We start from the raw sequence: 13,753 nt of genomic DNA on the forward strand, positions 1-13,753 counted from the left end.
TCCCCTTCTCCTTCCTCTCTGTCTCTCTCTTCCTCTCCCGCAGCTGAGGCTCCACCGGAGCAAAGTTGGCCCAGGCACTGAGGATGGCTCTGTGGCCTCTGCCTCAGGCGCTAGAATGGCTCTGGATGCAACAGAGCAACGCTCCAGATAGGCAGAGCATCGCCCCCTGGTGGGCTTGCCGGGTGGATCCCAGTTGGGCGCATGCGGGAGTCTGCCTCCCCGTTTCCAACTTCAGAAAAATACAAAAAAAAAAAAAAAATTAGTACCAGGTTACTCCTGACTTGCTCTCTTGGTGACCTTCCTAGGGTCACCTGCCATATCTTGTCCCACAGTCAGTAAACTCCATCTACAGTAAGGACAGTGAGTGGCTCAGAGCAGCATGTGCTTTTGATGGTGATGATGATAATGCAAATAATATTAGAGGGTTTTTGTGGACTCTAAAATAAACTCAAAATTTTTCAAATGAAAAATTGTCCTTGAAGACCCTCCCATCTAGTTTCTCCAACAGCCTCAGTTCCTTTAGCAGAATGCAGGTGTTTCGGGCCTGCCTTCAGGTGGAGTCTGGAGGATGCTCTACCTGGAAAGGGAGTATACAATACATGCTTGCCTGTTGTGTTCACACTTGAGTTTATTTTCTGCCTCTTCATGATCTGTATATTTTTTTAAACCATTCTGTAATTAATACAGTTATTATCCAGACTTTTCAGTACCTGTACAATTGTAGGTCAGGTTTCTTTTAATTTAAACATGCTGCATTTTGTGTACCGCAACTTGCTTCTTCCTCCTAAAGATAAGTCCTCTATGTCTTTCTCCTACAGAATATCTAGATTTGCCTCATTTTGGCGATTCTTTGTCTTTGTACCTGTGTGATTCTCATGGGGCGCACTGCAGGGGGAGGTCCCGGAGGAGGCCCGGCGGGTGGGCGGGATCCGCAGCCGCTCGGGATATGCAAATAAGGTGGGCGGGGCCCCAGTCCGGCTGGAGGTTAGCGGCCGGCCGCCGCACGGGGCTTCCGCGGAGTCAGTCCGAGGCAGCCAGCAGAACCGGCTTCTTCCAGCGCAGCAGAACCTGGTCCTGGGTTGTCCCCAGAGCGGGCCATGCCCCCGCGGGAGTTGAGCGAGGCAGAGTCGTCCCCACTCCGGGCACCGACCCCTCCCCCGCGGCGGGGCAGCGCGACCCCGGAACTGGGCATCAAGTGCGTGCTGGTGGGCGACGGCGCCGTAGGCAAGAGCAGCCTTATCGTCAGCTACACCTGCAATGGGTACCCCACGCGCTACCGACCCACGGCGTTGGACACCTTCTCCGGTACCTTCAACGGCTCCGGCGGCCGCGTGGCTGGGGGTGGGTTTGTGTGCGCGGGAGCTGGGGTCCGCACGCAGGCTGGAGGGCGCGGAAGCCCTCAGTGAGGGAGGCGGGCCCGGTCCCCGAGGTGGCGCTGGGGAGGCCTGGTGGGCCCCGGAACGCCTTCCTAACTCAGGCTGTCCTCCGCCCCCTCCCTACAGTGCAAGTCCTGGTGGATGGAGCCCCGGTGCGCATTGAGCTCTGGGACACAGCGGGACAGGTGAGAAGCTGGGAGAAAGTGGGCTAGAGGCTGGGAGGACTCCAGGTATATCAGGATGGAGAAGGCCTTGGCCCTTGGTTACGAGTCTCAGGTCCCCAGTCCTATGTGCAAAGCGAATTCCCATTCCCTGTAACAGAGAATTGACCTGGCTTTCCCATCCCAGGAAGACTTTGACCGCCTTCGCTCCCTCTGCTACCCGGATACCGATGTCTTCTTGGCCTGCTTCAGCGTAGTGCAGCCCAGCTCCTTCCAAAACATCACAGAGAAATGGCTCCCCGAAATTCGCACTCACAACCCTCAGGCGCCAGTGCTGCTGGTGGGCACCCAGGCTGACCTTAGGGACGATGTCAATGTCCTGATTCAGCTGGACCAGGGGGGTCGGGAGGGGCCCGTGCCCCAACCCCAAGCCCAGGGTCTGGCCGAGAAGATCCGGGCCTGCTGCTACCTTGAGTGCTCTGCCTTGACTCAGAAGAACTTGAAAGAGGTGTTTGACTCAGCCATTCTCAGTGCCATCGAGCACAAAGCCCGGCTGGAGAAGAAACTGAATGCCAAAGGTGTGCGTACCCTCTCCCGCTGCCGCTGGAAGAAATTCTTCTGCTTTGTTTGAACAGCTATGGCAGAGTATGGAGCGATAGGCATAAAGCCACAGACATCTGGAACCTGGGGTAGGGGGCTACTGGCAGGGCCAGGCCACCCAATAGGACTCAGTTCCTTTCTGAACACTGTGGGGACTTGGGCCTCTAATTGCCCACTCATGCCAGAGTGAGCCTAAGGCCTGGAGGAAGGAAGACTGTACCCTGGGTTTCTGTGGTCAAGGCTTACAGAGAAATCCCAGGACTTTGGTTTTCATGGGATAGTCCTAACAGGGTCAGCCACTCCAAGCAGTTTGGGATCCAATTCCCAGTTTCTTATCGTGGGTCCTCAGGTCAGGCTGGCTGAATTAGGACCCTTTGTAGAGGTCCTCACCTCCGTGTTGGCACAGGGATGAGAAAGAGCCCAGGGGTAGCTGGGCATCTTGGAGGGCTGGAAGGTATCTAGCCCTATTTGGAGAGAAGTTTGGGATGGACTGTGTGAGATAGAAGTCAGAGATTGAGAAGGAGCTGAAAAAGTGAGGCCTTGGAGCCTTAGGACTGGAGGCAAGCTGACGAGGAGGAGGCAGATCAGAATGCTAGGCCTGGAAGGAGTAAGAGAGAGGAGGAGAGCAGAGAAGTGGGGCAGCTGAGGAGCAACGCTGGCACCTGGGCTGCCCTCAATCCCCAAGGCCAAGGGGGGCGGGGCTGGTTCCTGGGAAAAACTGGATCTCAGGGCTCCCTAGGCACTGCCCAAACTGGCTGGGCCAGGAGTGGGGCAGGAAGTGAGAGACAAGGCCCAGCAGAGGAGGGGGAGGAGCTGCAAACTAAAGCCTAAAAGAAGAAGGGGCTGGGGTCACCTTTTTATCCAAAGTCACAGCCTGGAAGGTAGAGCCATGCAGAGAGTCTGCAAATAAAGACTTAAATTTCTGAAGCTACTGGCTCTGTGTCATTTCTTGGAGCGATCAACCATTGCTCTCTCATAGTCCTCAAGGCCCAGCAGTGTGGATAGAGACTGAAGAGGACTAAGGTTAGATTGAAAGGTGGGGACTAGACTAGATGGGACAGATTGGAACTGGACTCATGGGGGGGGGCAGGTTTGGGGCTCCCTGCTTGGGGCTTAACTGGTTCCCAGGAGAGGTAGCGTGGGAAGCAGCCTAGAAACGGGTTTCCCCAGGTGTCAGCGCCAGAGCTGCTTTCCCATGACCTCACCGGGGCGGGTGGTGCCCCTCCCCCCGCCCCTCCTTTCAGCACCTTGATCAGTGCTGGGGCTCTGGGGCAGTCCTGAGCCCTGTAACCTCTTTCTCTAATCCTTCTAACAGTCCACAAGGCTCAGGGGCTCAGATTGGGGACCCCTGTTTCAGAGCCTGAGCATGAAGGAATCCTAAACTTTACCTAGTGACCAAACATCTTGGACTTGGGTTGGTTGGACCCAGTCTTCAGCTTTGGCACTCAAAGTTCACATAAGAACCTAGTCAAGGTACCGGTTGTCAACAATACAAATAGAAGTTTGGTCTCAAAAATCTTGTGGGAGTGGCCTGACCTGTGGTGGCGCAGTGGGATAAAGCGTCGACCTGGAACACTGAGGTTGCCGGTTCAAAACCCTGGGCTTGCCTGGTCAAGGCACATATGGGAGTTGATGCTTCCTGCTCCTCCCCCTTCTCTCTCTCTCCCCTCTCTCTAAAAATCAATTAAAAAATCAATAAAAAAAAAAAATCTTGTGGGAGTGAGGGTTCATTTTGTGAGGACGTTCACAAAATATTCACAGAGAATGTTCACTAGAATTGGAACTGAAAGGAACTTTAAAGGGTATGTTGGGGAAAAAACACTTCATTTTACCCATGAAGAAAGTGAGGCCCAGAGAAAAAGGTAATTCTCACTTGATATTACCAAGTGGTTGTAAGAACACTTTGCAAACTCGAGTTGGGTACATGGGTAAGTATTCCTGTGGAGAGGTATTTCTAAGGCACACCTGGGACACCTACTAAGCAACTGCTGGGCCAGGTGAGCACTCACCCTGTCTCAACCCACTTCCCTCTGTAGGAAGTTACCAGTGTGTGTATGAGAAAGAATGGCTGAGGAACAGACATCCCAGCCAAGTGAAACCTCAGCTAATCCCCAAGTTAAGTTTTCGCCAAGACTGTCCGGGTCCTGCCCCACCAGGGCCCATCCCCCAGAGCTCCAGCGCCTCATTTCCTTCTGTGGCCTTGCTCCCTCAGCTGGAGGTGGTAGCCAGGTCCTGAGGGGTCTCACACTCCAGCTTCACAGCCTACTGTCACCCTTCTGGGGCAGAGACCTGGGTTCAAGGTAGGTTCTGACATCAACCATGACCTTAGGCAAATCTTTTCCCTTCTCTGTACTTCAGTTTCCTTATTTACAAAATGAAAGACTCAGGACTCTGAATTAGAGGTTTTTAAACTGCTCCAAGGGGCCTTAGATGTGCCATGGACTAGGGGAGGAAGCCTAATCAGGTGACCTCTACCTTCTCCCTCCGGTTCGTCCCTTAGTCTCTGATGGGACCAGCATATCCATGTCAGTATGTCTCCTCTCCTGCTGGGTCACTGCGCCAGGTCAGCGCCTCTGTCAGCCTCACCCCTACGTCTCTGCTACTGCCACTCCTGCTCCAGTCTATCCAGCACGGCTCCCTTCCCTCTGACACCTCCTGACTTAAGACTGTTCCCAGCTCTCATTGCCAGCAATTAACTCCCAGCTCCTCATTTCAGCATTTAAGACCTTCTCAAACCTGACACCAACCTAGACCAGGCCAGCCTCTCCCTGTGATCCCCAATTATTTGACCTCTGACTCCAAGCCTTTGCTTTTGCCAAATCCTCTGGTTTGGAAAGTGTCCCCTACCCCATGCCCTGTTTCTCCTCTAACCATCTTTCAATGCTCCCCTTCTCCAGAAAACGTCTTTCCCCTCTATTAGTGCCTACACTGCTCTCTTGGGACATTGAAAACACTGAATTTGGTCACTCAAGCTGTATCTCCCCTGCTAAACTGAGAAAGAAAGTCCCATTCATACCTCTGTTTTCCCACAGGGTCTTGGGCTCAAGCAATGTTTGCTGCTGACCTTTAGGAGCTTAAGATAAAAAGCCAACTAGTAAGCCATGGAGGGGACCCTGAGGATCAAGTTCGGCTCCTGGTTTGAGTCACTGAAGCCTGGAGACAGGGCTAAGAGTGTGGCATGCTGGAAAGGCCCCCTGAGGTACAGGGCCCAAGCCCAAGCAGGATCGGAGGGATTTACCTCTGGTTCCAAACCCAGCAGCTCACTCTGCTTCTGTCTCTCTCTACTTTTCTGATACTGTTTTATCTCTTTAAATCTCTTCCCTCTGGCCTGACCAAGCGGAAGCACAGTGGATAGAGTGTCGGACTGGGATGCCGAGGACCCAGGTTTGAGACCCCGAGCTCGCCAGCTTGAGCGTGGGCTCATCTGCTTTGAGCAAGGCTCACCAGCTTGAGCCCAAGGTCTCTGGCTCGAGCAAGGGGTCATTCGGTCTGCCTTAGCACCCTCCCACACCTGCCCCTGTCAAGGCACGTGTGAGAAATCAATCAATGAACAACTAAGGAGCCGCACGCAACAAAGAATTGATGTTTCTCATCTCTCTCCCTTCCTGTCTGTCTGTCCCTATTCTCTGACTCTCTCTGTCTCTGCCACAAAAGAAGAAAAAAGAAAAAGAAAAAAAATCTCTTCCCTTTGCCTCTTTTTCCCAGATTTCTCTACTCCTGAATTTAAATTTAAGGGAATATTGATTATATTAACAGGATAAAATTCTGTTTCTTACATATACATTTATACACATGCCCTTATTAATGTAAATTGTTTTTAATGTCTGTGTAATCAAACCTTGGTTGATTTAAAATATATAGTTATTTTCATATACATACTCAGAAAATTCAAAGAATTAGAAGAAGAAGAATTTACTTATAGTGTTAACTCCCAAAGATAATAGCATTTTGATATACTTTTTTCCAGTCTTCTCTCTCTTTTTTTTTTTTTTTTTTAATTTTTTGTATTTTTCTGAAGTTGGAAACGGGGAGGCAGTCAGACAGACTCCCGCATGCGCCTGACCGGGATCTACCCGGCACGTCCACCAGGGGGCGATGCTCTGCCCATCCAGGGCGTCGCTCTGCCGCAATCAGAGCCATTCTAGCGCCTGAGGCAGAGACCAAGGAGCCATCCTCAGCGCCCGGGCAAACTTTGCTCCAATGGAGCCTCAGCTGAGGAAGGGGAAGAGAGAGACAGAGAAGGAGAGGGGGAGGGGTGGAGAAGCAGATGGGCGCTTCTCCTGTGTGCCCTGGCTGGGAATCGAACCCGGGGCTCCCGCACGCCAGGCCGATGCTCTACCACTGAGCCAACCGGCCAGGGCCTCCAGTCTTCTCTTGATGCATATATTTGAAATATTTTTGAGAGCATGTTGTATACCAGTGGTAGTCAACCTGGCCCCTACCACCCACTAGTAGGCATTCCAGCTTTCATGGTAGGTGGTAGTGGAGCAACCAAAGTATAAATAAAAAGATAGATTTAACTATAGTAAGTTGTTTTATAAAGATTTATTCTGCCAAACTTAGCGAAAATCCGACATAAAGTACTTGGTAAGTAATTATTATTATATGCTTTAACTTGCTGTAACTCTGCTTTATAAATTTTATAAAGTGAAGTTACTTCCCTACTTTATAAATCACCATTATTGTGGAACCGGTGGGCGATTAGAAAATTTTACTCCTAAGAGATACAAAAGTGGGCAGTAGGTATAAAAAGGTTGACTAGCCCTGTTGTACACACAATTTTGTATTTTGGGGGTTTTTTGTTTGTTTGTTTGGTTTTTTTACAGAGACAGAGAGAGAGTTAGAGAGAGAGATAGATAGGGACAGATAGGAACAGAGAGAGATGAGAAGCATCAGTCATTAGTTTTTCGTTGCAACACCTCAGTTGTTCACTGATTGCTTTCTCATATGTGCCCTGACCATGGGCCTTCAGCAGACCGACTAACCCCTTGCTGGAGCCAGCGACCTTGGGTCCAAGCTGGTAAGCTTTGCTCAAACCAGATGAGCCCGTGCTCAAGCTGGTGACCTCGGGGTCTCGAACCTGGGTCCTCCGCATCCCAATCTGATGCTCTATCCACTGCGCCACCTGGTCAGACTGCTTTTTTATTTAAAAATTTAACAGTGTTTTTCATGTTATTATAAACTTTTTTTTTAAATATTTTATTTATTGATTTTTTTAGAGAGAGAGGAGTGAGAGAGAGAGACAGAGAGAGAGAGAGAGGGGGGAGGAGCAGGAAGCATCAACTCCCATATGTGCCTTGACCAGGCAAGCCCAAGGTTTCGAACCGGCGACCTCAGTGTTCCAGGTCGACGCTTTATCCCACTGTGCCACCACAGGTCAGGCCATATTATAAACTCTTACCAGAGGCTATACCCATAGTATATGTTTGCTTACTACTATTGCAGCCTGACCATAATTTTTTCAACTAGATCCCTGTTTGGGGGCATTTATGCTATTTAATGGTTTTTTTCTATTATAAATAAGACTACATCAACAGTTGATTTTTTTTTCTTCTGTTTTTAAAAATGTTTTTATTGATTGATTTTAGAGAGAGAGAAACAGAAACATTGATCTGTTCCTATATGTGCCCTGACCTGGGATTCAACCAGCAGTATCAGATAGGATCAGCCAAGATCAGTTTATTATTTTTCCCACCATGGTTGGTGACCACCTACAGAAAAAAGTTATTCATCTTTGGCTTAGAGAGTAGGCCCCAATACAATCCCAAATTATTCTTAGGGGGAGTGGGTTTCTGTGGATGTGCTTGGTGGGGAGAGATTTTTTCTAGTGGAGCATAACTAGCAGATTATAGGTGTTCAATAAATACTAAATGAAGACAAGGTGTGTATACATTATATATTTGTATTTGCATACATTTTTTTGTGTCCCTGTTTTTGCTTTTGTGTATTTAAAGTCGGTATTGTCTTTGTGCAAAACTCTGAATAATTCCATATCTGTGCAAGTTAGGTATGTCTATAATTGTGGGTGTCTGTCCTTTTTTTGGGGGGGGTCTATCTTTATTCAAGATGTGTATAGCTCTGTATGTGTATGTCTGTATTTCAGATGTCTGTTCTTAGGAATATGTATTATATATGATCCCATGTGTGTGTCTGGGTGTGTATGTTATTCTCTGTGTCTGTGTGTACAATCTAGGTTGGACCTGTTTTCTTGGAGGCTGTGTGTTTGTCTATGTCTGCCTAGGCTCAATTCTATGTGGATGTCTTCCTCCTTCTCCATATGCACCCACTGCTGGGTATGTGCGGGGCCTGGCTGGTGTGTGAGTGTGTGGGTACCTGAAAGAGCTGTGCCTTGCTTGCTTTTCCCCTGGGAGCAAAACGGTGCCCAGGGCAGAGGTGACACACCCTCCCTGAGCTCCCCATTCTCCTGGGAACCAGCTTGGGAGAGTGAGTGAGACCAAGATCAGACTGCGTCAGGAGAACAGGCCTCTTTTGCAACCAGCTCAGGCCCCAGGCAGTAACCAAGGCTCTCACAGGTCAGACCTGCCCACTGTGACTGGCTGCCAGGAACTCCAGCTCCCAGCGGGGTTATGCTGTCAGCACCCTCCTTGGGCCTGGGCCAGATCCTCCATGAGCAGAACTCAGCCGCCAGCTGAAGGGCCACATTAGTCACCCTGTGGCAATTTTAAGGAGTGACTTCCTGGTCCTTCGCAGTGCCAGCTGTCCAAAGGAACCATTGCTTTCTGTCACTGTATGCAACAATGCTTAAGCAGCCTTATCTCTTCCGTATCACCTTCCATTCCTACAACTGAACTGCAGGATAGTCCAGATGGCTCTTGTTAACTCTAATTTCCAGATGAGGACACTGAAGCCCAAAGTCACACCACCCAGGTAAGGACAGAGCTGGGCCTGGGTTTCCTGACTCTGGGTCCAGACTTCTTTCTAGTGTGCACCTAGGGAGGGTCTGGCCACTAGAAATGGTTGTGTTAAAGGGAAAGGCTGGGAAGCATGGTGTAGGGTAGTGATCCCCAACCCCCCGGGCCGCGGACAAGTACTGGTCCGTGGGCCATTTGGTACCGGTCCGCAGAGAAAGAATAAATAACTTGGCCTGACCTGTGGTGGCGCAGTGGATAAAGCATCGACCTGGAAATGCTGAGGTAACCGGTTTGAAACCCTGGGCTTGCCTGGTTAAGGCACATATGGGAGTTGGTGCTTCCAACTCCTCCCCCCTTCTCTTTCTCTCTCTCTCTCCCTCTGTCCTCTCTAAAAATGAATAAATAAATTTTTAAAAAAAAGAATAAATAACTTACATTATTTCCGTTTTATTTATATTTAAGTCTGAACGATGTTTTATTTTTAAAAACTGACCAGATTCCCTCTGTTACATCCGTCTAAGACTCACTCTTGACACTTGTCTCGGTCACATGATACATTTATCCGTCCCACCCTAAAGGCCAGTCTGTGAAAATATTTTCTGACATTAAACCGGTCTGTGGCCCAAAAAAGGTTGGGGACCACTGGTGTAGGGAACAAACTAGGTTGTTGTAGGCTGGAGAGTGAGGCAGAGGGAGACAGGGCTGAGGTGGGATGTGAGGAGAAATGTCAACACTGAGTCAGGCCGGCCTTCCAAGTGGAATGTTCTCAAGCCTTTCTCCACTGAACATAAGATTTGTCCTGTGACTGGGATGATCACAGAATTCATTGTTAAACTCGGGATATATTTTTTTAATTTTTAATTTATTTATTCATTTTAGAAAGGAGCAGGAGAGACAGAGAGAGAGAGGAGAGACAGAGAGAGAGAAGGTGGGGAGGAGCTAGAAGCATCAACTCCCATATGTGCCTTGACCAGGCAAGCCCAGGGTTTCGAACCAGCGACCTCGGCATTTCCAGGTCGATGCTTTATCCCAAGGGTCCCCAAACTTTTATTTTTTTATTTTTTTATTTTTTATTTTTTTACAGAGACAGAGAGAGAGTCAGAGAGAGGGACAGATAGGGACAGACAGGAATGGAGAGAGATGAGAAGCATCAATCATTAGTTTCTCATTGCTACACCTTAGTTGTTCATTGATTGCTTTCCAATATGTGCCTTGACCATGGGGCTTCAGCAGACCGAGTAACCCCTTGCTCAAGCCAGCGACCTTGGGTCCACGCTAGTGAGCTTTGCTCAAACCAGATGAGCCCGTGCTCAAGCTGGTGACCTCGGGGTCTCGAACCTGGGTCCTCCGCATCCCAGTCTGAGGCTCTATTCACTGCGCCACCGCCTGGTCAGGCGGGTCCCCAAACTTTTTACACAGGGGGCCAGTTCACTGTCCCTCAGACCGTTGGAGGGCCGGACTATAAAAAAAAAACTATGAACAAATCCCTATGCACACTGTACATATCTTATTTTAAAGTAAAAAACAAAACAGGAACAAATACAATATTTAAAATAAAGAACAAGTAAATTTAAATCAACAAACTGACCAGTATTTCAATGGGAACTATGCTCCTCTCACTGACCACCAATGAAAGAGGTGCCCCTTGGCCCTGGCCGGTTGGCTCAGTGGTAGAGCATCAGCCTGGTTTGTGGAAGTCCCCGGTTCGATTCCTGGCCAGGGCACACAGGAGAAGCACCCATCTGCTTCTCCACCCCTCCCCCTCTCCTTCCTCTCTGTCTCTCTCTTCCCCTCCTGCAGCCAAGGCTCCATTGGAGCAAAAGATGGCCCGAGCGCTGAGGATGGCTCCGTGGCCTCTGCCTCAGGTGCTAGAATGGCTCTGGTCGCGACAGAGCGACGCCCCAGATGGGCAGAGCATCGCCCCCTGGTGGGCATGCCAGGTGGATCCGGGTCGGGCACATGTGGGAGTCTGTCTGACTGCCTCCGCGTTTCCAGCTTCAGAAAAATGCAGAAAAGGAAAAAAAAAAAAAAGAGGTGCCCCTTCCGGAAGTGCAGCGGGGGCCGGATAAATGGCCTCAGGGGGCCGCACGCAGCCCGCGGGCCGTAGTTTGGGGACCCCTGCTTTATCCACTGCGCTACCACAGGTCAGGCAGGGATATTTTTGAAATTGAATGGGAGCTCTATTAGTAACCTGGGCTTATGGTCACTCTACTTGTCACCCCTTTGGAAGGCAGAGCCAGTCAATGTCACCAGCTCCATGGCCTCTTTGACCCTCACGTGTGCCAATCTGCCTCTCTTCCCAGGTATCCAGATGACTCCCTAAACCCTTGTCGGGGGCAGCAAAGGAACCTTTGGACTCAGTTTGGGCATAGGGGTTCCTGGGGCCACTTGAAGCTGGAAGAGAAGCAGGGAGCACAGACCTCACTGTGGATGCCTGACCTAGGATGGCTTCATCCTTTGGACCTGCATTCTCAGTGACCACGTTCCGCTGCCTCTGCCCATCTCTCTCTGCCTAGTATCCTGTACCAGTTGGAGAGCAAGCCAAGCCTTTCCCCAGAAGTCTCCCTCCAGAGATGACAAGATGACTTGCTTGGTAAAGACAAGGGACCCTTGATTCCTGGGGGGGCTGTATGCATTTTCTACCTATGGCACCACCTCACCCCTACCCAATAGGCCATGTGCTTTGCTGACCACTCCATCTTCCACCAGCCTCTTGTTCCAGCCCCATCCCTGACTTGCTGGGTGACTTTGGGTAAATTACTGCCTTCTTCCTTGTCTGAGTTTCTCCCAGTTATGAAGTGGGGCTGATACTCTCTGCCCCTCCCTAGCTCCCAGGGGACCTGCAGGGATAAGCAAGATAATAGCGGGGAACTGATTTAGAGGAAGCTATCGAGAGCCAAGTAAGAAGTATCAGTGCCGACCTGTGTTTACATGGGTGTGGACCTTGGGTTCCCAGCCTCCTGGGGCTTGGGACTAGCCCTGACAGCTTCTTGGACTGCTTCTGGCTCCTTTGTCCCATTTCCAGAGAGAGGACAGAAACCAAAGCCAGAAGTCTGGTCGTCTGGAGATGAGACATCAGAGCAAAAACTTCGGGGCTCAGGAATACTGGCATTCTGGCCTAGCTCTGTCCCCAGTCACTGGCTGTGTGACCTTGTACCAGTCACTGCCCCTCTCTGGCCCTCAATGACTTGTCTCTGAAAACCTCCCCCAGTTATGCATTCAAGGGCCCTAGAGCCTATAACCAGAGGTTAACATCGTAGTTTGGGGATAGAAAAGATCTTGCCATCTAGTCCTAGTCCTTTAGTTTTCATAGACCACTCTGGATGCTTTCTGGGGGCCACAGACTAGTCCTGATCGGCCTGGTCACCCAAGGTCATAAACTGATTGCAAAGGGGATCATTCAGGAAAGGATAAGTGGGTCAGAAAAAATCCATTGGGAAGACAACTCCAAGTGGGACAAGAAGAGGCTCTGTCCTCCCTTTCTGTTCCCCTCTCTATAGGTCTGCTCTGCTTCTCTTTCCTGGTAATCTCTCCATTCCTCCGGTTTGCCCTTACATGGCTTACCCCCAAATCCAGGAGCTGATCCACTCCACAAGCCAGGCTCCCTTACGTCTAGTGTTCAGCCTCACCGGAATGCACCACAACTGAGACGCTCAGAGCTAAGGTATGGCCTAAAGACTACAAGATTCATGTTTTTGCTTTGTTCCTAGTCCTATTTTATGTTCCTTCTTGCTCTTTTTTAAAATCTTGGTCCTACTTTATACTCATGTTATGTCATAATTTATACTCCTTTTAAGCTGTCTTTAAATCCTTCCTCAGTTAGGCAAGGCATAAGCAAACAAATAAGATACCAACAAAATCAATATATTTATTAAGATTTTATTTATTTTTATTTTAGAGAGGGGAGAGAGAGAGAAGGAGGGAGGAGCAGGAAGTATCAACTCTTCCTGCTATGTGTGCCTTGACTAGGCAAACCAAGGGTTTCGAACTGGCAACCTCAGTGTTCTAGATCCCCGGTCGTCAAACCACGGTTCGCGAGACACATGCAGCTATTTGGCCCCTTGAGAGTGGCTCTTTCACAAAATACCACGTGCAGGCACTACCTTGATAAGGAATATACCTACCTATATAGTTTAAGTTTTAAAAATTTGGCTCTCGCCTGACCAGGCGGTGGCGCAGTGGATAGAGCGTCAGACTGGGATGCGGAAGACCCAGGTTTGAGACTCCGAGGTCACCAGCTTGAGCGCGGGTTCATCTAGTTTGAGCAAAACTCACCAGCTCGAGCAAGGGGTTACTCAGTCTGCTGAAGGCCCACGGTCAAGGCACATATGAGAAAGCAATCAGCCTGACCTGTGGTGGCGCAGTGGGATAAAGCGTCGACCTGGAACACTGAGGTCGCCGGTTCGAAACCTTGGGCTTGCCTGGTCAAGGCACATATGGGAGTTGATGCTTCCTGCTCCTCCCCCTTCTCTCTCTCTGTTTCTCTCTCACACTCCTCTCTCTCTAAAAAAATCAATAAATAAAATATTAAAAAAAAAAAAAAAAAAAAGAAAGCAATCAATGAACAACTAAGGTGTTGCAATGTGCAATGAAAAACTAATGATTGGGCCCTGGCTGGTTGGCTCAGTGGTAGAGCGTCGGCCTGGCATGCAGGAGTCCCGGGTTCAATTCCCAGCCAGGGCACACAGGAGAAGCGCCCATCTGCTTCTCCACCCCTCCTCCTCTCCTTCCTCTCTGTCTCTCT

At 49.7% G+C, this 13,753-nt stretch overlaps 1 protein-coding gene across 1 annotated transcript; it reads left to right on the forward strand.

The window, feature by feature from the left end:
• Positions 1–986: 986 nt before the first annotated feature.
• Positions 987–3,064, forward strand: RHOV (ras homolog family member V). The gene is made up of 3 exons (XM_066277047.1): positions 987–1,305; positions 1,503–1,561; positions 1,725–3,064. The coding sequence occupies exons 1-3, from the start codon at positions 1,098–1,100 to the stop codon at positions 2,166–2,168; spliced, it is 711 nt and encodes a 236-aa protein (XP_066133144.1). The 5' UTR covers positions 987–1,097; the 3' UTR covers positions 2,169–3,064.
• The last annotated feature ends 10,689 nt before the right edge of the window (positions 3,065–13,753 follow it).

This window comes from Saccopteryx bilineata, chromosome 4, assembly GCF_036850765.1.
Source record: "Saccopteryx bilineata isolate mSacBil1 chromosome 4, mSacBil1_pri_phased_curated, whole genome shotgun sequence".
In the NCBI taxonomy this organism is placed as follows: Eukaryota; Metazoa; Chordata; class Mammalia; order Chiroptera; family Emballonuridae; genus Saccopteryx; species Saccopteryx bilineata.

Coding starts and splice junctions, on each gene's coding strand:
- RHOV (XM_066277047.1), top strand. CDS start 1,098: ATGCCCCCGCGGGAGTTGAGCGAGGCAGAGTCGTCCCCACTCCGGGCA. Junction 1,306..1,502: donor GGCGTTGGACACCTTCTCCG/GTACCTTCAACG, acceptor CCCTCCCTACAG/TGCAAGTCCTGGTGGATGGA. Junction 1,562..1,724: donor TCTGGGACACAGCGGGACAG/GTGAGAAGCTGG, acceptor TTCCCATCCCAG/GAAGACTTTGACCGCCTTCG.